The 21,139-nt window shown below is 47.5% G+C and overlaps 1 protein-coding gene across 2 annotated transcripts in view; it reads left to right on the top strand.

Annotated features, from left to right (window-relative positions):
* Positions 1-1,670: 1,670 nt before the first annotated feature.
* Positions 1,671-21,139, top strand: part of WDSUB1 (WD repeat, sterile alpha motif and U-box domain containing 1) — a 65,675-nt gene continuing 46,206 nt past the window's right edge. For both annotated transcript variants that reach the window (XR_010985318.2, XM_068123174.2), the window contains exon 1: positions 1,671-2,003. Coding sequence is in view for 1 of the 2 variants with exons in the window: in XM_068123174.2 (XP_067979275.1) it covers positions 1,983-2,003 (21 nt within the window). In the remaining variant the exon portion in view is untranslated. The remainder of the gene's footprint in view (positions 2,004-21,139) is intronic.

Genomic DNA, 21,139 nt, shown 5'->3' with positions numbered 1-21,139 from the left:
CCAACGGCCTGTGCGAGCGGTTCCACCGCTCGTTGAAGGCTGCGCTCCGGGCCACCTTCTGCGACGGTGGCTGGGTCGACAAGCTCCCCTGGGTCCTGCTGGGCCTCCGGACGGCACCCAAGGACGACCTGCGCGCATCCGCGGCGGAGTTGGTCTTCGGACAACCGCTGCGGGTTCCGGGCGAGTTCCTCCCCGACCCCACGGCGCTCCGCGCTGCAGGAGACAGCCCTGAGGTTCGCCCCGGTGCCGACGGCGCACCACGGGCACCCACCTACGCACGTCGCCCCGGAGCTTCGCACCGCGGAGTACGTCTTCTCCGGCACGACGCCCACCGGACACCACTGCGCTCCCCGTACGACGGGCCTTTCCGCGTGCTGGAGACCGGGGTGAAACATTTCACCTTGGACATCGGCGGTACTCCCGACCGCGTGTCAGTGGATCGCCTCAAGCCGGCCCACCTCGACGTGGACCACCCACCACCGGTGGCTCGGCCTTCGCATCGGGGCCGCCCCCCTGCGGGCGGACCCCCGGCACCGCCCAGCCCCGCCGGCATGCCACCCCCCGGTCCTGCACCTATTCCGGGTGCAGCCGGAGGCATCCCAACTGGCATCCCTGCACCCCGGACGCCGCCAGTCGCCAGAGGGCGCTTCGGCCGGGTCATCCGTTTGCCACGCAAACTGGCCCTCCAGGTGCGCGGGAATTCTGGGGGGGCGCGTGTGGCGGACACGAAAGCTCACTGGCGTGATGGCATCATTCCATGCACCAAGTGGGCGTCGGCCACGCCCGAGGGGTAGGTATGGCCTCGGGATATACACGGGGTTCGCAGCCCCGAGCTCCTCAGTGCTACAGTAGGGCTCTTTCAATAAAGACTTTTTTGATTTACCGCGTTGTCCGCTTCCTCCTTGGTAAGCAACTAGCGCGCGTAGCACCGCGCTTCACTGTCACATATGTAAACATTTCGACATTCCAGTCCCAGAGTAATCATGGAAAGACAAACCCAATTCCATCCTTGAAAATGAACACAGCGCTCAAGGCAAGCGTGGACATCGCAGGCTGAGGTAGCATTGTGTCCGGACATAGTGCAGCTCAAACACAAAAAGGAAAGGATAGCATTGTGTTGATGTGTCCGCCACAGCATCACTGCAACACTATTGATTGAGGTTTGGGTTCCCATTTCCCAATGACTTTGGACTAACTGCTTCAGAAAGCAAGAAAATGCTCAAATACCAGGATCTGAAAAATGAGGCCAACAGGTCTTGAAAAAAAAAAAAATGGTACCAGTGATGATAATCGGAGCAGCAGAGATGATCAAGAAACTCCTTACTGAGTATTTAAAATCATTCCGGGGAATATCACGACAAACGAGCTACAAGTGGAGGCTGAAGTTTCACATTCTGCTTTATGAATAGTGATCCTTAACGGAAAAACGAGGTGGAGATTTTGAGTTCTGAGAGAACGTCCTTTCCACTTCCTGAAACCCGCAAAACAAGATAAACAACGCGAGGATGTATTTCCAGTACAAGATCAGTTTGGCATGTAGTTCCTCCATTTCTCTTTTCTTATATAAAGCGGCGATATGAACAATTTTTATTTAATGCAAAAATATAAACACACGAGACATTATATTTTGTGTAGTACTAAGGGTTTATAATCACGGCAGAGATAATGATAAAACGGCGGGAAAAACATTCTCAGTTGTACGCAATATAAAGTGTGCGGAAGAAGATCCCGACAGGCCGAGAATAATTAAGGTAAAGGTACAGGTTGAAAAACTCGAGCAGAAGAAGAAGAAGAAGAAGAAGCATCAATAAATAGGTCAGGGGGAAGAAGAATATAGGAAGTACAGTGAGAAATTGCCAGTTTGTAGCAGTAATCCATGTAGGAAGTAACAGGTGAAGAAACGGAAGATAAATTGTACTTGATCCTGAAGGAAGAGAAATTCAGCGATTCAGCGAAACGCAAGAAAATCGTTTCATGAGATCATGACCTTGTCTCCTGATAAGGTTTGTTTCTGTTTTGAGATTTGGTTTCTTCATTTTGTGTTCGACTCCTGGTGGTCTGTATCAGTATAAAGTACGTTTTATTCCCGTTTGTGACGAGCATTTACTACGTTTTGTTTAACGCCAAACCATCACTTACTTTATTTAGTGTTTCGGGTGATTTGTCTCCGACCAGTCGTACCAGTTTCACCGGAGGGGACGATACGATTGTTGTCTTGTCCGCCCGTCAGCTCGTTCGCTCGCCTGTCCGTCTGCTCGCCCGTCCGTCCGCTCACCCATCCGTCCGAACGCTCGTCCGCCCGTCAGCTGTCCGCCAGCTCGTTCGCCCGTCTGCCTGTCCGTCCGCCCTTTCGTTTGCCCATCTGCTCGTCCGTCCGCTCGCCTGTCCGTCCGTCCGCTCACCCATCCGTCCGAACGCTCGTCCGCCTGTCAGCTGTCCGCCAGCTCATTCGCCCGTCTGCCTGTCCGTCCGTCCGCTTGCCCGTCCATCTAGATCTACTCACTCGTCCATCCACCCGCTCGTCCACCCGTCTGCTTGCCGGCTCACCCATTCGCTTGTCTGCTTGTTCGTCCACTCGCCCGTCCGTCCGTCTGCCCGTCTGCTTGTCCATCTGCTCACCTGCCAGCTCGTCCGCCCGTCCGCTCGCCCACCTGTCTGCCCGTCCATCCGTCCACCCGTCTGCTTGCCCGCTCGCTTGTCCGCCCATCCACTCGCCCGTCCGCCCGTCCGCCTGCTTGCCCGTCAGCTTGTCCGCCCGCTTATTCGCCCATCTGCTTGTCCGCTCGCTCGCCCACCTGTCTGCCCGTCCGTCCGCTCGCTCGCCCGTCCGTCCGCTCGCTCGCCCGTCCGTCCGCTCGCTCGTCCGTCTGTCCGTCCGCTCGCTCGCCCGTCCGTCCGCTCGCTCGCCCGCCCGTCCGCCCATCTGTTTTCCAACTGAAACGTTGTGCATGGCTTTATTATGACAAGTTACAGAACAAGTTCGAGTTTCGGGGCGTTTCGTTAATTTTTCAGAGTTTTGCCCTTTTTGTACTTGGAAAATATCGCACTGGTAGGGGGACATGTCATTTATCACTCTTATTTTAACTTCAGTAGTTAGCTGTCGGTCTGGCAGGATGGCCTAGACTAGAGGTACGCGCACACGCATATAAGCTGCTTAGTTTAGCCGGTGTTCGAATCCCGACCCAGCTTTAAACTGTCATCCCAGTGTTTCCCAAGCAGGTTGATTAATCAATGTGTGTGCTGTCCCTCGGATGGATGTTATTGTTAAAGTGGGCGTCCCGTCTCTCTGCATTTGTTGGTCGACGTTAAAGACCCCATGGTTTCCTTCACGAAGAGTGGGTGAGCTATCGCCGGCATCCTGAACAAATTCAAAACGAGTAGAGCTACATTCAAAGTACAACGCCCCATACCAAATAAATAAATAAATAACATCCTCCAGCTCGCTATATGGCCGGGGCGCCTTCGGCGCTCAGCAATGCCGCCATCTAGTGCATGGAGACTTGTACAATAATAATTGATCTATTATTTGTGTAATGAAAAAAAATAAAAAATTGTAGAATAATTAATTTTTGATCAATTGCCTAAAAGCATACTGAAACCACCACTGCTTCATCTGAATCTGCAACCTTTTTAAAATTGTCATTAATCAAAAATAAATAAACAAGAAGACGTCATGCGTAGCACGATACTTGCAAAATCCGCCCCCCCCCCCCCCCCCAAAGTTTTCCAATGATACAGCAAATTGTCCATTTCATGAAGATTAAAATTTACAATCTTGTTCAAAGCACAGGTCAACAGGAAGAAAAGTGACGATTTTTCAGATGAAAAATGATGATTTTGGAAGGTTGACCTTTGACCTTTTGACCTCAAAAATAGTTCGTTTCCCTATTTAGTGACTCAATGTGCAAGACCTCTTCAAATTTCAAGTCAATCAGATGAAAATTGAGGATTTTAGAAATGTGGCCCATGTTGACCTTTTGGCCTATGTTGACCTCAAATATGCTTGGTGGTTGAATTCAGTGACCAGATATGCAAGTGGTCTTCAAATTTCAAGTCAATCGGATGAAAATTGAGGATTTTAGAAGTTTAGCAAATTTGGTGACCTTTGGCCTATGTTGACCTTTTGACCTATTGACCCCAAAACAAGAGGCTTCTTGCTTTTGACGAACTCTACAACTTGGTGAAGTTTCGTGAAGATCGGTTGAAAATTGTGACCTGTAGGCCGGTGACAAACAGACAAGCAAACAAACAAACAGACAGACAGAACCACAAACACAACCGACCAATATACTTGAAAAATCTTCGATTTTGCAAGTAATAAAAAATACCCTTCATAGCCAAATCACGGTCACAGTCGTGTACATATATCAGCATCCAAAAGGTGCCTGAGATATTGCCCAGATGAGAAAGAAAATAAATAAGTAATTAATAATGGAAATAAATAAACAAGAAAACGTCATGCGTAGCACGATACTTGCAAAATACGCCCTCCCCCAAAAGTTTTCAATGTGACATGATGGCCTATGGTGACCTCAAAAATACTTGGTGGTTGAATTCAGTGACCAGATATGCAAGTCCTCTTCAAATTTCATGTCAATTGGATGAAAATTGAGGATTTTAGAAATTTGGCCTATGTTGACCTTTTGACCTATGTTCACCTAAAATATAATTTGTGGTTGAATTCAGTGACGAGATATGCAAGTCCTTTTCAAATTTCAAGTCAATTGGATGAAAATTGAGGATTTTAGAAATTTGGCCTATGTTGACCATTTGGCCTATGTTGACCTCAAGAATACTTGGTGGTTGAATTCAATGCAAGTCCTCTCCAAATTTCAAGTCAATTGGATGAAAATTGAGGATTTTAGAAATTTGGCCTATGTTGACCATTTGGCCTATGTTGACCTCAAAAATTCTTGGTGGTTGAATTCAATGACCAGATATGCAAGTGGTCTTCAAATTTCAAGTCAATCGGATGAAAATTGAGGATTTTAGAAATTTAGCAAAGTTGGTGACCTTTGGCCTATGTTGAACTTTTGACCTATTGACCCCAAAAACAATAGGCTTCTGACATTTGACCAACTCTACCACTTGGTGAAGTTTGGTGAAGATCGGTTGAAAATTGTGACCTGTAGGCCGGTGACAAACAAACAAGCAAACAAACAGACAGACAGTCACAAACACAACCGACCAATATACTTGTAAAATCTTCGATTTTGCAAGTAACAAGAAGACGTCATGCGTAGCGCGATACTTGCAAAATCCGCCCCCCCCAAAGTTTTCCATTGATACAGCAAATTGTCCATTTCATGAAGATTAAAATTTACAATCTTCATCAAAGCTCGGGTCAACAGGATGAAAATTGACGATTTTTCAGATGAAAAATGATTTTGGAAGGTTGACCTTGAGTTGACCTTTGACCTTTTTACCTCAAAACCAGTTAGTTTCCCTATTTAGTGACTCAATGTGCAAATGCTGTTCAATTTTCAAGTCAATCGGATGAAAATTGAGGATATTAAAAATTTGGGCTATGTTGACCTTTTGGCCTGTGTTTACCTAAAATATAATGTGGTTGAATTCAGTGACCAGATATGCAAGTCCTTTTAAAATTTCAAGTCAATTGGATGAGAATTGAGGATTTTAGAAATTTGGTCTATGTTGACCTTTTGGCCTATGTTGACCTCAAGAATACTTGGTGGTTGAATTCAGTGACCAGATATGCAAGTCCTCTTCAAATTTCAAGTCAATTGGATGAAAATTGAGGATTTTAGAAATTTGGCCTATGTTGACCATTTGGCCAATGTTGACCTCAAAAATACTTGGTGGTTGAATTCAGTGACCAGATATGCAAGTGGTCTTCAAATTTCAAGTCAATCGGATGAAAATTGAGGATTTTAGAAGTTTAGCAAATTTGGTGACCTTTGGCCTATGTTGACCTTTTGAGCTATTGACCCCAAAAACAATAGACTTCTTGCTTTTGACGAACTCTACAACTTGGTGAAGTTTCGTGAAGATCGGTTGAAAATTGTGACCTGTAGGCCGGTGACAAACAGACAAACAGACAAGCAAACAGACAAGCAAACAAACAGACAGACAGAACCACAAACACAACCGACCAATATACTTGAAAAATCTTCGATTTTGCAAGTAATAATAAATCATAAAATATAATTTGTTAATCAATTTGCTAATAGCATACCTCATACAACAACAACAACATGCATTTTAAGGCCATTTTCCCTGCTAGAGTGGGGGTTAGCCTTGCGGTCCCCATGACAATCTTCTCCATTTTGCCCTATTTTCTGCATCTCTCCTTGTTAACCCCCTTGCCCGCATTTCTTCTTCCACCATCTTAAGCCAAGTCTTTCTCGGTCTTCCCCGTCCTCTACTTCCTTCTACATTCATTTCCATCACTCTTCTCAACCAGTCACTTTCATCCTTCCTCAACACATAACCAAACCATCTCAACCTGTTCCTCTTCACAGCATCCATCACAGGGTCTATTCCCATCATCTTTCGCAATTCATCATTTGTCTTCCTCTCTCTCAACGATACTCCGCACATCCATCGAACCATTCGCATTTCCACCCTTTCCAACCTTCATTGCTGCTCTACGTTCATTACCCATGTCTCGCTCCCATAAATCATAACACTTCTCACACATGCAGCATACACCTTTCCCTTCAGCTTCAACGACACTCCCCTCCTCATCAGCACGCCACTCAGTTCCCGAAACTTCTTCCATGCACATCTCACTCGAGCAACCGTTGCCGAGTCTGATCCACCTTCTCCATTCAGCATGTCTCCGAGGTAGCAAAATGTTTTCACACCTTCCAGCTTCACGCCGTCTCCAAGATCCAACTCAACATTTCCTCCATCTGCAGCTCCCTCTGTGCACACCTTACATTTGAATGTAGCTGCCACACTGGTTAATGACCCTCTCAGACCACTACATTTTTGATGAACCCACTCAGCGCACATTGTACATTGAATGGAGTTCACTCCGACACCCTTCCTGCACACAGCACAGGGCCACTTCCCAGTTCTTTCCACCTCACCACGTGCTTTACCACTTGCCATCACCTTCGTCTTTCCGATATTCACTTTCAGACCTTTTGTCTCCATACATTCCTTCCACTTGTTCAGCTTTTCCTTCAGTCCATCCATACTTTCTGCAATCAACACCAGATCATCTGCATACAACAACTCCCACGGTAAACCCTCCTTTACGTTCTGAGCCAGCACCTCCATCACAGCTACAAATAGTAGTGGACTTAGTACCGACCCCTGATGCACTCCCACCTTGACCTCAAACTCACCACTGTTCCCGTCGTTCGTCCTTACAGCTGTGCGCGCTCTTTTGTACATTGCCATCACTACTTTGATCAACCATTCCTTCACTCCTAACTTCCTCATTGCCCATGTCAATACTTTGCGTGGAACCCTATCGAATGCTTTCTCCAGATCAACAAACCCAAGAAACAAATTCTTCCTCTTCTCCATGTACTTCTCCTGCAACTGCCTCACAATAAAAAGCACGTCTGTCGTTGCTCTTCCTGGCATAAATCCAAACTGCATTTCGTCGATCTTCACTTTTTTCCTTATCCTCCTCTCCAACACCCTTTCCAATACCTTCATTCCATGCTCCAATAACTTTATCGCTCGGTACGAGCCACACTCTAGACTGTAGAGTGTGGCTCGTACCGAGCGATAAAGTTATTGGAGCAAGGAATGAAGGCATGGAATGGAGCATGGAATGAGTCTAGAGGGTCACCTTTCCCCTTGTGTAGTGGGACGAGGGTACTCAGTTCCCAATCCACTGGAATGCGGCCTTCTTTCACAACCAGATTACAGATCTCTGTCATTCTCTTCACACCCCAACTTCCTGCTGCCTTCAACATATCTCCCACAACTCCCGTCGGCCCTCCAGCTTTTCTACTCTTCCTTGCTTTTATCGCTTCCTCAACTTCCTTCTCAGTTATCTTCTCTGCCGGTCCTAAAACTGAGTTACTCTCTATGTTGCCACCCCATTCATTCTCTGTATTCAACAGCATTTCCATATATCTTTTCCATCTTCCTTTAATTCCATCTGGGTCCACAACGATTTGCCCCACTTCATCCTTCAAGCAACTCACCCCCATCACATCACACCTCTCTCGCTATCTGCTTTGCAATCCTGAATACTGCTCTCTGACCCTCTTCCGAATCCAAGCGTTCTCCGAACATTTTCCTACATGCCTCCTGTGCCTTTGCTACCTCTTTCTTTGCAGCCTTCTTGGCTGCCTTATAACTTTCATGCTCTGCTGTTTCTGCTCCCGTACCCTTCGCCTTCTGCCACTCCTTGAACTTCTTCCTGTTCTCGTCGATCCTCTTTCCAACTTCATCATCCCACCACCATGTTTCCGAGTGCCTCGGTGGTCCTTTTGTCCATCCACATACCTCATCAACGGCTCCCAACAGACTAGCTTTCATTGACATCCAACCACTTTCAAGCTCAACCACATCATCATCTACCCTACTCAGCCTCTCTTTTAATGCCTCCCTTACTGTCACCTCTTTCAACCTCCACACCTTCATTCTCGGTTGGTACTTCACCCGCCGAGCTCTCCTCGCACCTTTCACCCTTATGTCGCAGACAACCAAGTGGTGCTGTGACACAGCCTCCTCCCCCGGGATCACCTTTGTGTCCCGGAGGTGCCCCCTATCTCGCCTACGCACCATCAGGTAGTCAACGGTTGTCGTCGACCCACCTGACGTGTATGTAACAAGCTTATTATCCTCTTTCTGGAACTGAGTATTACAAATCAACAAATCGGCTCCATCAGCAAACTCCAAAATCCTTTCACCTTCTCCATTTCTCACACCATATCTGTAACCCCCATGAACTCCCTCAAAACCATCCATACTCCTTCCCACATGTCCATTTAGGTCTCCTCCTACCACAACAACTTCCTCATCTTTCATGTTTTCCATCAGCTTCTCTATCGCACACCAGAACTTGTCCTTCTCTTCATCGCTCCGACCAACCTGCGGAGCATATCCCGAGATGAAGGTCACCAAGAGCTTTCCAATCATCATTTTCACCATCATCAACCAATCACTCACTCTAGTCACACTCACCACACTGTCTACAAACTCCTCAGAAAACAGGACACCAACACCATTCACGCCCTCCGGGCACCCTTGCCACACAAACTTGTATTTCTGTCCCTGCCTACCCTTCACCATTCTCACACCACTTCCCTTCCATCTCGTCTCTTGCACACAACATATGTCCACTCTTCTTCTGACCAATACTTCCACCACTTCTCCTGATCTCCCTGTCATTGTCCCTACATTTCATGTCCCAAACCTCAGAAACCGATCTCCACTTCAGGCTGTACCCTGCCCATATGTAGTTGTAATTGTCATGGTTCTCTTTTTGTCATTTGTACACTGTCATTCTGTTCTGTTATTTTTGTCATACACTTTTTGTCATGGTTCTAATAGTATACCTCATCCACCACCATTTAATCCGAATATGTAACTTTTTACAAATCAATAAATTAATTAATCGAAAAATCAAATAAGAAATGCCCTTTACAGCCAAATAATTTGGTCATTGGCATGTCCAAATATCAGCTTCCTAACTCAAAAGGTGCCTGAGATATTTCCCAGATGAGAGAAAATAAATAGGTACTTAATAAATCGATAATAATTAAATATTAATAAAAAATAAAAAATACCTTTTTTTGCCAAACAACGTGCTGTTGTGCCCAAATTTCAGCTTCCTAGCTCAAAGGATGGCTGAGATATCGACCGGACAAACAAGAAAGAAACCGGAATGAAAACTGAGTACTCCATTTCAGCGCACGTCGTCGCTGAGACCCCTTTGGTGCCCGGCGAAGACGTCATGCAGCGCCTGGAGATGGAATAGGAAAGGGGCGGTGTACAATTCTTGTCCTAACTTCCTTTGTCGGAGTGACGACTCATCCAGGATTGTAACCTTAGCCAAGAAACTGCTTTGGCAAAACGGATGCTCTGTATACATTATAGAGCATGGCAAGAACAAACTAAATGGATAGAAAATAATACTTTAAAAAAATATATATATATTAATGTATAAATTGTATTTACCGGTATGTGTGCAGTACTCGACAAAAACTTTGAAACACCAATATAATTTTTTTTTCAAATTTCATAATTTACGATAATAAACACATATGACTGTTAGGCCTATAAAAATATATTTCCAGTCTCTGGTCAGCGCGCGCATCGATTTTGACCCTGCGCGTCAACAATTTTTTAAATGTTTTATTTCCAACTGTACCTGCAATAGTGCGCGCCTGTTGTTGCCGGGCCGGCTCGCTATCTCGGGAAATACGGGTCTTTGAGGGTCGCCATTGGTATCGACGTTCGCGCACGGTTCTCCCCTACAAAACTGCGTTTAGTTTGTCCAAATCCAACCAGCCGTTCCAAAGATATGAGTAGTGTTGTGTGCCGTGACGTCATGAATCCAATTGGCTGGATATTGTCATTTATTGAAACGAAGACGTTCTTTGTCGGGTCGTGTGAAGCAACCAGAAGGCCTAGAGAACTGCGGGTGGTCTCGTTAGTTAGGCCTGTATCCTATCTCGTTTGTCATGAAGTTGTAAGTGTCTGTGATAATCTGGTGGACTGAGAGAAGAGATCGTGGGAGACCATCGGCCTGTTAGACCACTTGCACATGTGCAGTGTTGACGCGATCGACGCCTTGGAATGTTTGACGGTACGGCGAGGCGATCTCGAGAACGAAATGGCAGTCTATAATATGCTTGAAGAACTTAATGATTTTCAGAATAAATACATTTTAAAATAACTTAAGCTTGTGTTCATTATTTACAAAAAAGGCCTACAAGTCCCATTGGCTGTCTTTAATTTCTCTCTGGATGGCGCCACGGCAGATGAGGAGAACCGCAAGGCATGAGGACACAAAAAGCAACACCGTTATATGTGGAATCCATGCTTTTCAAAAAAAAAGAAAAACCGCATCGCCGCATCAATTCTGGAACTTTGGTCTGACCAGAGACCAGCAATATATTTTTTTCAGCCTTATCTCTGGTAATTTGATGAATTTACCCAAAAGCATAAATATCATTTGGAATAACCCTAAGGTGTGTGTGTGTGTGTGTGTGTGTGTGTGTGTGTGTGTGTGTGTGTGTGTGTGTGTGTGTGTGTGTGTGTGTGTGTGTGTGTGTGTGTGTGTGTGTGTGTGTGTGTGTGTGTGTGTGTGTGTGTGTGTGTGTGTGTGTGTGTGTGTGTGTGTGAGAGAGAGAGTGTCAGTCAAAGGGAGGTGCGAAGCACCCCTCCCTTTATATAAGGGATCCTTTCTCTGCATGCAGCTTTTACATGGGGACTGAAAATGCGTTTCTCGGCTTCTACTGGACGAAATCGGCTGCAAATTTCAGAAATGAATGCTTTGTACGTTGATATAATATCTATCTATAATTCCAGTAATCTCTGTGTGTATGTATGTATGTATGTATGTATGTATGTCTGTGACCGCTGTTTCTCGACAACCACGGGTCCGATATACTTTAAACTTGCCAGGTATATTGCTGGGGACCCGAGGATGTGCCTTTTCAAGGTTTCATATTAATCGGAGAAGTAGTTACCGAGCTATGTCCAAAAAACGATTCAACCAATCAGAGAGCAGCGAGCTATCACGTGTGCCGAACGTGGCGAACAGACTCTGCCTCGGACGGCACATTTGAGAGCGTATTCATTTATTTCACGTTGGCAAACTATGTTGCCGCTATGTTGGCGTTAAACGATGTTTTAAAACTAATTAAAACTAATTTGCGATTCTTTCGCTTTCCTGCGCGTTTGTGCATGCTATGGCGATTTCTTTACCAAACTCCGCAAGCCGTTCGCTTTGGACCAAACCATTTCATGTAAATAGAGGGGGGGGGGGGGGGGGGGGATTGTCACCGTACTCGCAAGCCGTTCGCTTTGGACCAAACCATTTCATGTAAATAGAGGGGGGGGATTGTCACCGTACTCGCAAGCCGTTCGCTTTGGACCAAACCATTTCATGTAAATAGAGGGGGGGATTGTCACCGTACTCGCAAGCCGTTCGCTTTGGACCAAACCATTTCATGTAAATAGAGGGGGGGGGATATAATTTTAGATATAGATATAGTACGGGCATGCCCTAGTGTTCCAAATTTCAGCAACGTCTGTTTATGCATTCTCGAGTTATATTTAGAAAACCCTCAATCACGTTGGTGTCTGTCCGTCCGTCCATCCATCCGCCTAAAATGTGTTGGCGCTCATATCTCAAGGACTATACATTGAAACTAGCTGAAACTTGGAATATACATTGGCCAATAAGTCTAGTTAATGGCTTTCCAAACAAATTCCACCTAAGTGCTATAGTTTTTGCTTTAAAAGTAAATATATTTAAATATATATACATAAATTAATATATAAAATATATACACACTTTAAAACTCTTCAAAATGTTATTACACAAATTCAACATAATGGCCTAATGGATAAAACATCAGATTTCCAATCTCGGGATTGTAGGTTCAAATCCTGTCTGGGTTGAATATGTTTTTCCCCTTATAGTCAGGTTCACTATGTTTTTTTCGTTCAAAATCATGGTAGATTAGCAAACCTATACATTTTTGGAAACGTTATTACATGGAAAATCTGAAAATCAATGTTTACATTTGCCAATTCCGACCAATTCCATTCGACCAATTCGACCATTCGACCAATTCGATCGATTCGATTCGATTCATCGAATTTGATTCGATCGACCATTCGACCAATTCGATTTGCCAATCAATTTGACCGACCTTTGCTTGTGTGGAACGGACTGTGAAAACGATGCGGACTATATTGTCGGATACGACACACAGGACAGTGATGACGAACTCTAAATGGCATATTCTGTAATCGTGTATGTTTGATGCCATTGACTGCCTGTGTATATTTTGTCATTGACTGCCTGTGTAGATGTGAAGTTGTACTGACTGCATGTGTATATATGATTTTGCTGACTGCCTGTGTATGTTTGGTGATATGAATTATTGTGACACATTTTGATGTTATTAACTGCCTGTACAAAATGATAACATGTATTTGATTATGCAACTTATCCCGAATATAAAGACAGTATTTTGCAATTCAAAACCTTTGATTCGTATCTTACCATTCCCCATAGCACTAATTTGATACTTTCATTGGATTCCTTGTCCCTGAAATATAGGTTTAGTATATTGTTACAGACACGACTTTGATGTTATGGTGGGCCGAGCGGAATGGCCGCCGTGTCCGCACAAGTTACCCGATTATACTCGAACGTTGCCGAGTCGCGCTACGCTAAATCAATGAAGGAAAAGGACACAACGGCTGGCATTAAAATGACACGACACCAGGGATACGGTTCTCAAGACCTCCGGAGGAGGTTATATTAGGGCGGAAGGTCAGATTACAACGACAAGAGGGACAGCATAGAAAGGCAGGCACTTAGACACACTCTTATATTAGCCCCGACAGACGACAGATAAACGGGACAAAACTGACTCACATGGGGATTGATGGCAAGGAGGGGCAGGTCTTCGATGGCTCAAGGTGCACCTTGGCTCAGGGGCAAAATCGACCCGGTCCAGTCCAAAGATGCGGGAGGTCTCACTCAGCGCTTGGAGGTGGTGACTTGTCTTCTCAAGCTGGGGGCGCATCTGACGTCACGTCCGGTAAGTGGCCGCGTATATCCGGCGGGGAGTGACACGCCCTCGGCTCGTTAGCTCCGCCCCAGATGGAATCGGCCCGTTGCTTCTCATTGGGTGCGTGCGGGGGGGTTACCGGCTCCGCCCTTGACGAGGGGCCGACAGTGAGCCCCTTCGTGGTAACCCCGTCGGAGCGCATGGTCAATGGCGGCTAACCAAGCCGATGTGAGGACGCACACTCCCCGCACGCCGCGTCCCTCTGTTGTTGTAGTTGTTGTTGTAGTTGTTGTTGTAGTTGTTGTAGTTGTTGTTTGGGGAAGAAGATGGGAGGAGGTATGGGAAGGTCCTAAACTCACTACTGGTGCCATACGATCACATTCTGGTGCAACGAAGAGTCAGAATTAATGGAAACGAGTCCTTAACTGACATAGACTAAGAATAACTAGCAAGATGTCCGAAAGTTGTCTACATGAGATGCGGTGGACCTGGGCACGACATTTAATGGGGGGAAAAAGGGGAAGGTCGGTTCTACAGAGTGTTATTTACAGGCAATGGGACTAGGGAATGGGGGATTGGGGATAGTTGGGGAGTATTGGGGAAATAGGGGAGTATTTACAAGCGGATATTGAGGCCAAGTCCCATATCCGCAACATTGCACCCTTCTCTACCCTCGGGGCGTCCCGACCCGATAAATTTTTACCTATTTTAGTGTGGCACTCAGATGTAGTTCCCTCTACTATTAACTCTACCCTGAGTGCGACAGTTTTACAGATATTCACAAATGAGTAAATATGTCCCCCTGCGACGTTGCACCCTTCTCCTCACAGAAACACACCCACAGGATAACCGAATCGCGGAAAGAATCCTCAAACTAAACATACAGCCGGTAGGGAGCATTATTTACAAGACTACGCTGATATTTACACTACGATCCAGGACCTGTTTTTGGAGGAACGCATGCAGATGTTATGCATAGAGGGAGCACGCATGCCAGCATCGATACACCAACCCACGAGTGCTCTGTGGCCTTACGGCCTTTAATAATGTGCAGAGCACCCCTTCCCAGCACCAAAAGCACCACCCCATCATGTACAGTCAGCACCATCCGGTGCAGTCACCATTGTTCAATGAATAAAAATAAATTCAACAACCCCTAACCCTGCAGGTGTCTCTTGCTCTTCGTGTGGTGCACTTGGCCTTCTTGCCTCTTTCAAAAAAATAAAGAAAGGCGCCAACCGCGTCCATTTCTTTATTGTGGCCGTCAGGGGGCCAACTATAAGTGGTTCACCTGTATGGCATAGGTGCCACGTTGACCCATAGGTCCATCCACGGGTGGTGCTTGGCCGCATAAGAACTGCGGTCCATGGTGGGTGGCCACAAACATTGCGGTCCATATGGTGTATCGATCCAGGCAGCAAGCAGCGAAAGTGCAGGCCCACAACTGCGAAGCCAGCACCTCTCTCTCCTCTCTCTCCTCTCTCTCTCTGCCCCAAAGCCAGATCCTCGGAGGTGGGAGACAAAAGAAGCAGACAAGTGAGTAAGGTGGTAAGGGCGCAAAAGTGCACGCAACACAAGGTAATGCACACTAGGGGCACATGGGAACCAGGTGAGACCGGTACGTTCCTACCGTACGCTCCCCCCCCCCCACCAGGTAACCTACATGGCCCCTCCTTTACCCCTTACTGTATCCACAAAACACAACACTACCCATAAACATCTATTTTACTAATCAACAAACGTCCCTACTGTCTTCCCCGTTCCTCCCATAAACCAAATTCGTCTTCTCTCCCTCCTAACCAATCAAATTTGCTATTTCCAACTCTCATCAAAATTTGCCATCTCCAACTCAACATCAAAATTTGCCATCACCAATTCATCATCAGTCCCTCCCTAAGGAGGGAGAGATGGAATCACCCCAATGTCTCATCCACGTCGTGATGCGTCTCACCAATCCACACAGCAATTCTCAGTTCCTGCACACAGAACAAAGAAAACACAGGTGTGGAGTCATCATCATCACCACAGGTAAGTGGCTGCGTATGGTGCGACAGGTTCATTAATCCTAACTATTTCCTAAATGACTTTAACAACTTTACACTACCCGGGGTCTTTCTCCGGCCAAACCATTGGCCCTCTTACACTATGGGTTCTAAAAACCAATGCCCATTGACCAAACTGTGGTGCTTTTCAATTTGGGGTCTCACTCCCCCGATTCATCTCCCGGTGCCCTCGCACAATTTCTGGGCTGTGGCGTGTACCTCTCCCAGTGGGTCTACCCACCTGCACACCTCCACCACTGCAGTTGCCTCCGAGCTTACCTGCTCCTTACCCTAACCTAACTACCTGGGGAAGGCCCTCTGGCGCTCTCCCCACTCGGTGCCCTCTCTGGCACTGGGCTGCCCGATCCACACCCGGGATCCTCAGGCACCCACTGACACTAACGGCTCCCAGAGCCCACCTGCGGCCTCACCTGGCCGACATCCTCACAGTGGTGGAGTGCCCAACCAACTACACACACTAACAGGCTACACGCCCAGCCATTTCCACAACACTAATGCACCCATCCGCAATACCATTCTGCAACCGCACCACAAATGCCAATATCCAACCACAATTTACCTATACCCTCTACCTAACACTTACACTACCCGCCCCGGGTACTCGTGAAAGGGGTCCACTCTTCCCCCATCCACCCCTTCGCACCATGCACACCACTCCGTACCACTTACTCCAACTCTCTCCACACACCTGTACCTGCACACCTGTGCTCTCACACCTGGTGCCACCTGCACCCTTCTCTCCCCAAGCGCATTCGCGCTGATCCACAACACTCATTACTCACACACTGCTCCACACACCTGTCCAGTTGCACACCTGTGCAATCACACCTGTTCAATTCTCACACACACGGCATCATCTCAGCTAACTACTCCCTTCTGAAACTCGCGCTTCCCAGTCGTCCCTTTAAACTATTGCGCTCCCACGTCATTATCATCCACACTAAACTACCTGCGTCCCCACTACAGGTATCAGTCACTAACTAAACTTAACGTTACCTAATGTCATCTTCTAGGGCCCTATCAATATCCTAACCCACCCGGGCTAGTTTTCACTGCCATACACCCCATAATCTATTGCTCCTTTGCCCCCACATGGGAAGGGCGGCAGGGATGCCAGCCTTACCCACCGGGCCCATCGCTCACTACCAATTTTGCACATCAAATTTCAACAAATCAAAAATTTGCCAATCCTACTCATCATCTGCCAATCACTACTGCCAATCCCTTGCCAATCATCAAATTTTGTTTTTCTCTAATTTTGGGTCCAAAACACTAACCTCATCACCCAGTCTACTTACTACTGCCTCTCGGTGCACCAATTCCTGTCCAAAGCCAGGCTTCGTAAAGCCAAGCCATGAATGCGGGTTGTTCTGTGCCAGCGGCTGGATGCGTCCGGCATTCGGTGCAGGGACGGGGGCTTACCCGGGCCGAGATCCCACGCACCACCTCGGCACGGAGCCATCCCATGGCTCGATCTCGACCTGCCGGCACCTCTCAACAAAACGTGGTCGCCATAACGACCCTTTCTATCGGGCTGCCCGCTCCGCCTAGTGGAGCACGGACGCGGCCGTTCAAAGCGAGGCCCAGCATGCACCGAGGGCCCGATTCGGCTATAAGTCGTTCTAAACTCTACCCCGTCTAACGTCGATGCTTCACCTGGACGCTTACACCCCGCAGCCCGTTCCTTGCTCACACATCCAGCCGTTTCCATGCTCCTCGTACCTTTCCTTACACACCCAGGTACACCCATTCCACTCACAGCCTTGGTCACACACCTGACCACCGAACACTTTGGCACACATTCGTTGGTCGCACACCTCACCAACACACCTCTTCGCGCCCCCTCCTCTGTCACCTCCTCTGTGACAATCACAGGTGTGCCCTCATTCGCACACCCAACCACGTGCCTCACTACCAATTCCAGCGTGCATTCCCACTCACGCTCTACCATTCCAGGTGTGCATCCTTCCATCCCAGGTGTACATCCTCGCTCACCTGTCACAACCAACTCACTCTCCTTGTCACTCTCACTACTCTCACCTCCATTCTTGACAGCGCACTCACCCTTACTCTTGACAGCGCACTCTTTCCTCATGCACCTGTCCGTCACACACCTTTCTCGCGCACACTCTCCCGTTACACCCTCTGTAACACTCACCACACCGCGCTTCCATGTGCTCCCTCGCACACGCGCTACGACCGACTCATTCTCGCCAGCACCCTCACTCCTTGGCACGCACTTTTTCCTCACACACCCCAGAGTCGGACTTTCTCGCACACCTCCTTTTTCACACACCAGACCTGTCGCCCACTTCACCAACGGCCTCTCACGAACACCCGGGTCCATCTCGACCCCCAAGCTTCTTAAATCCCCTGGCGCATCATACGCACGACCATATTGGTCACCACTTACACCGGGTCCTCTTCCTCTTCGCTTCTCCTCCATCACCTGCGAATTCCTCATCCGGTTAATGAGCACATCATCACGATCCAAACACAGACTTTGGACCAATTCTTTTATCTCCTCTTTTATCTCTTTCTTATCCCCTCTCCGTCGCTTCTTAATTTCGCTCACCCCTTCTTCCACTTCTTCTAATTTCTGCTTCACCTCTTTTATTGCCCGGTACGTCTCCTCAACCTCGTCCTCCAAGGCTACCTTGACCGTTTCCATGTGCGTCCTCACCTGCCGGTCCTTCGTCTCCATTACCTCTATCACCTCGTCCAGCCTCGTTGTCAGTCCCTCACGTACCATCTGACATTCCCTCTTCGTCGCTACCAAGTCATCTTTTAGTTCTTTCTGTGTCGCTTTTAAACCTCCTAATACCGCAGTGTTCCTTTGAACCTGCTCCACTAACTCCGTCTGTCCCACCGTCAGCTGCTCCACCTCCTGCGTCAGGTCCTCTATGCCCCCTTGCAACTTTACAGTCCCCTTTCTCACCTCCTTCTCCATGTGCTCCTTACAGTGCCTCACCTCCTCGCGCACTCCTCCGACCTCCTCACTCACACCTCTTCTGATCTCCTCTCCCATCACTTGCATCTCCTGCCCAGATGCCACCCTCATCTGCTCCATTTCCTCCCTGTGAGCATCCAGTTTGGTTTCTACCCCCATTCTGACCCCCTCTATCTGCTGCCCCATTTGTTTAACTTCCCTTTCCGCTTGGTCCCTCATGTCCCTCAATTTGCCTTCCATGGTGTTTTCTAACCCCTCTAACCCCTTTTGCATCCCTTCCATTTGATTCTCTTGAGCGGCCATTCTGTTTTCTACCCCCATTAACCCCTCCTGTATTTCCCCTAATCTATTGTCTAATCCCTCTATTCTACTTCCTAACCCATGTTTCACCCCTTCTATCCCATTGTCTAACCCCTCTAATTTCTTGTCTAATCCCTCACCGGTACCCCTCGCTTCGTCCCTCATGTCCCTCAATTTGCCTTCCAATCGCTCACCCTGAGCATCCATCCGGTTTTTCAAACCTCCAATTTGGTCTCCCATTTGTTCCATAAAGGCCCTCATTTGCAGGAGGAAAAGGTTCGAATCCACCAGGGGCGCTGCCACGGTCGCGGGCGCCGCGACCAGCGAGGCGCCATTTTGCGCACCCGCTATGTCGGGCGCAACGACGCTATTTTGTGCGTCTGCTACCCTCGCTGCTTCGCTCTCCTCGCGTCCCTCAATTTGGTCCTGGACCGACCCTGCCTCACTCTCCTCTACCGGACCCCAGCTGTCTTGGTCTGCCATAGCGCGACTTTCAAAATTCGGGTTTTTATATTTTGTAAAACACAATCAAATTTCGCCTTTATAATTTCGAGCGCGTAAACGCGCTCCGGATCGAATTCTACTTCCCAAAATTTGGGCCTAACAAATTTAGTCCCAGGTCCGAATCCGACACTCCTGACACCAATTGTTACAGACACGACTTTGATGTTATGGTGGGCCGAGCGGAATGGCCGCCGTGTCCGCACAAGTTACCCGATTATACTCGAACGTTGCCGAGTCGCGCTACGCTAAATCAATGAAGGAAAAGGACACAACGGCTGGGATTAAAATGACACGACACCAGGGATACGGTTCTCAAGACCTCCGGAGGAGGTTATATTAGGGCGGAAGGTCAGATTACAACGACAAGAGGGACAGCATAGAAAGGCAGGCACTTAGACACACTCTTATATTAGCCCCGACAGACGACAGATAAACGGGACAAAACTGACTCACACGGGGATTGATGGCAAGGAGGGGCAGGTCTTCGATGGCTCAAGGTGCACCTTGGCTCAGGGGCAAAATCGACCCGGTCCAGTCCAAAGATGCGGGAGGTCTTACTCAGCGCTTGGAGGTGGTGACTTGTCTTCTCAAGCTGGGGGCGCATCTGACGTCACGTCCGGTAAGTGGCCGCGTATATCCGGCGGGGAGTGACACGCCCTCGGCTCGTTAGCTCCGCCCCAGATGGAATCGGCCCGTTGCTTCTCATTGGGTGCGTGCGGGGGGGTTACCGGCTCCGCCCTTGACGAGGGGCCGACAGTGAGCCCCTTCGTGGTAACCCCGTCGGAGCGCATGGTCAATGGCGGCTAACCAAGCCGATGTGAGGACGCACACTCCCCGCACGCCGCGTCCCTCTGTTGTTGTAGTTGTTGTTGTAGTTGTTGTTGTAGTTGTTGTTTGGGGAAGAAGATGGGAGGAGGTATGGGAAGGTCCTAAACTCACTACTGGTGCCATACGATCACATTCTGGTGCAACGAAGAGTCAGAATTAATGGAAACGAGTCCTTAACTGACATAGACTAAGAATAACTAGCAAGATGTCCGAAAGTTGTCTACGTGAGATGCGGTGGACCTGGGCACGACATTTAATGGGGGAAAAAGGGGAAGGTCGGTTCTACAGAGTGTTATTTACAGGCAATGGGACTAGGGAATGGGGGATTGGGGATAGTTGGGGAGTATTGGGGAAATAGGGAGAGTATTTACAAGCGGATATTGAGGCCAAGTCCCATATCCGCAACAATATTTTAAAAAGTTTTTAGGGTAATTAGAGGCAGAAATAGAACAAAATATGTATTTTACAGTGGCCATTTTGAAAATCGAAAATGGCCGCCATACAGGTATCTCTCCAAATGTAAACATTGATTTTTAGTTTCCTTATGCTATAACCTTTCCAAAAATGTATAGGTTTGCTAATCTACCATGATTTTGAACGAAATATAATTTATTGACATAGTGAAACTGACTATTACTTTTTCAAGTCTTTTATATCATCTTGAATTATGAGCAAATAAACATCTTGCACAATGAGCAAATGCATTTTGTTTGTATTTAAAACGTAATTATTCTTAAACCTGCATTTCAGCGTCATTGTGAGTATTGTACCACATCAAATTTCTTATTGTATGGAAATCAAGG

Source organism: Myxine glutinosa, chromosome 7 (genome assembly GCF_964187855.1).
Source record: "Myxine glutinosa chromosome 7, kmMyxGlut1.1, whole genome shotgun sequence".
Lineage (NCBI taxonomy): Eukaryota > Metazoa > Chordata > Myxini > Myxiniformes > Myxinidae > Myxine > Myxine glutinosa.
This window is presented reverse-complemented; position numbering and strand designations above follow the sequence as displayed.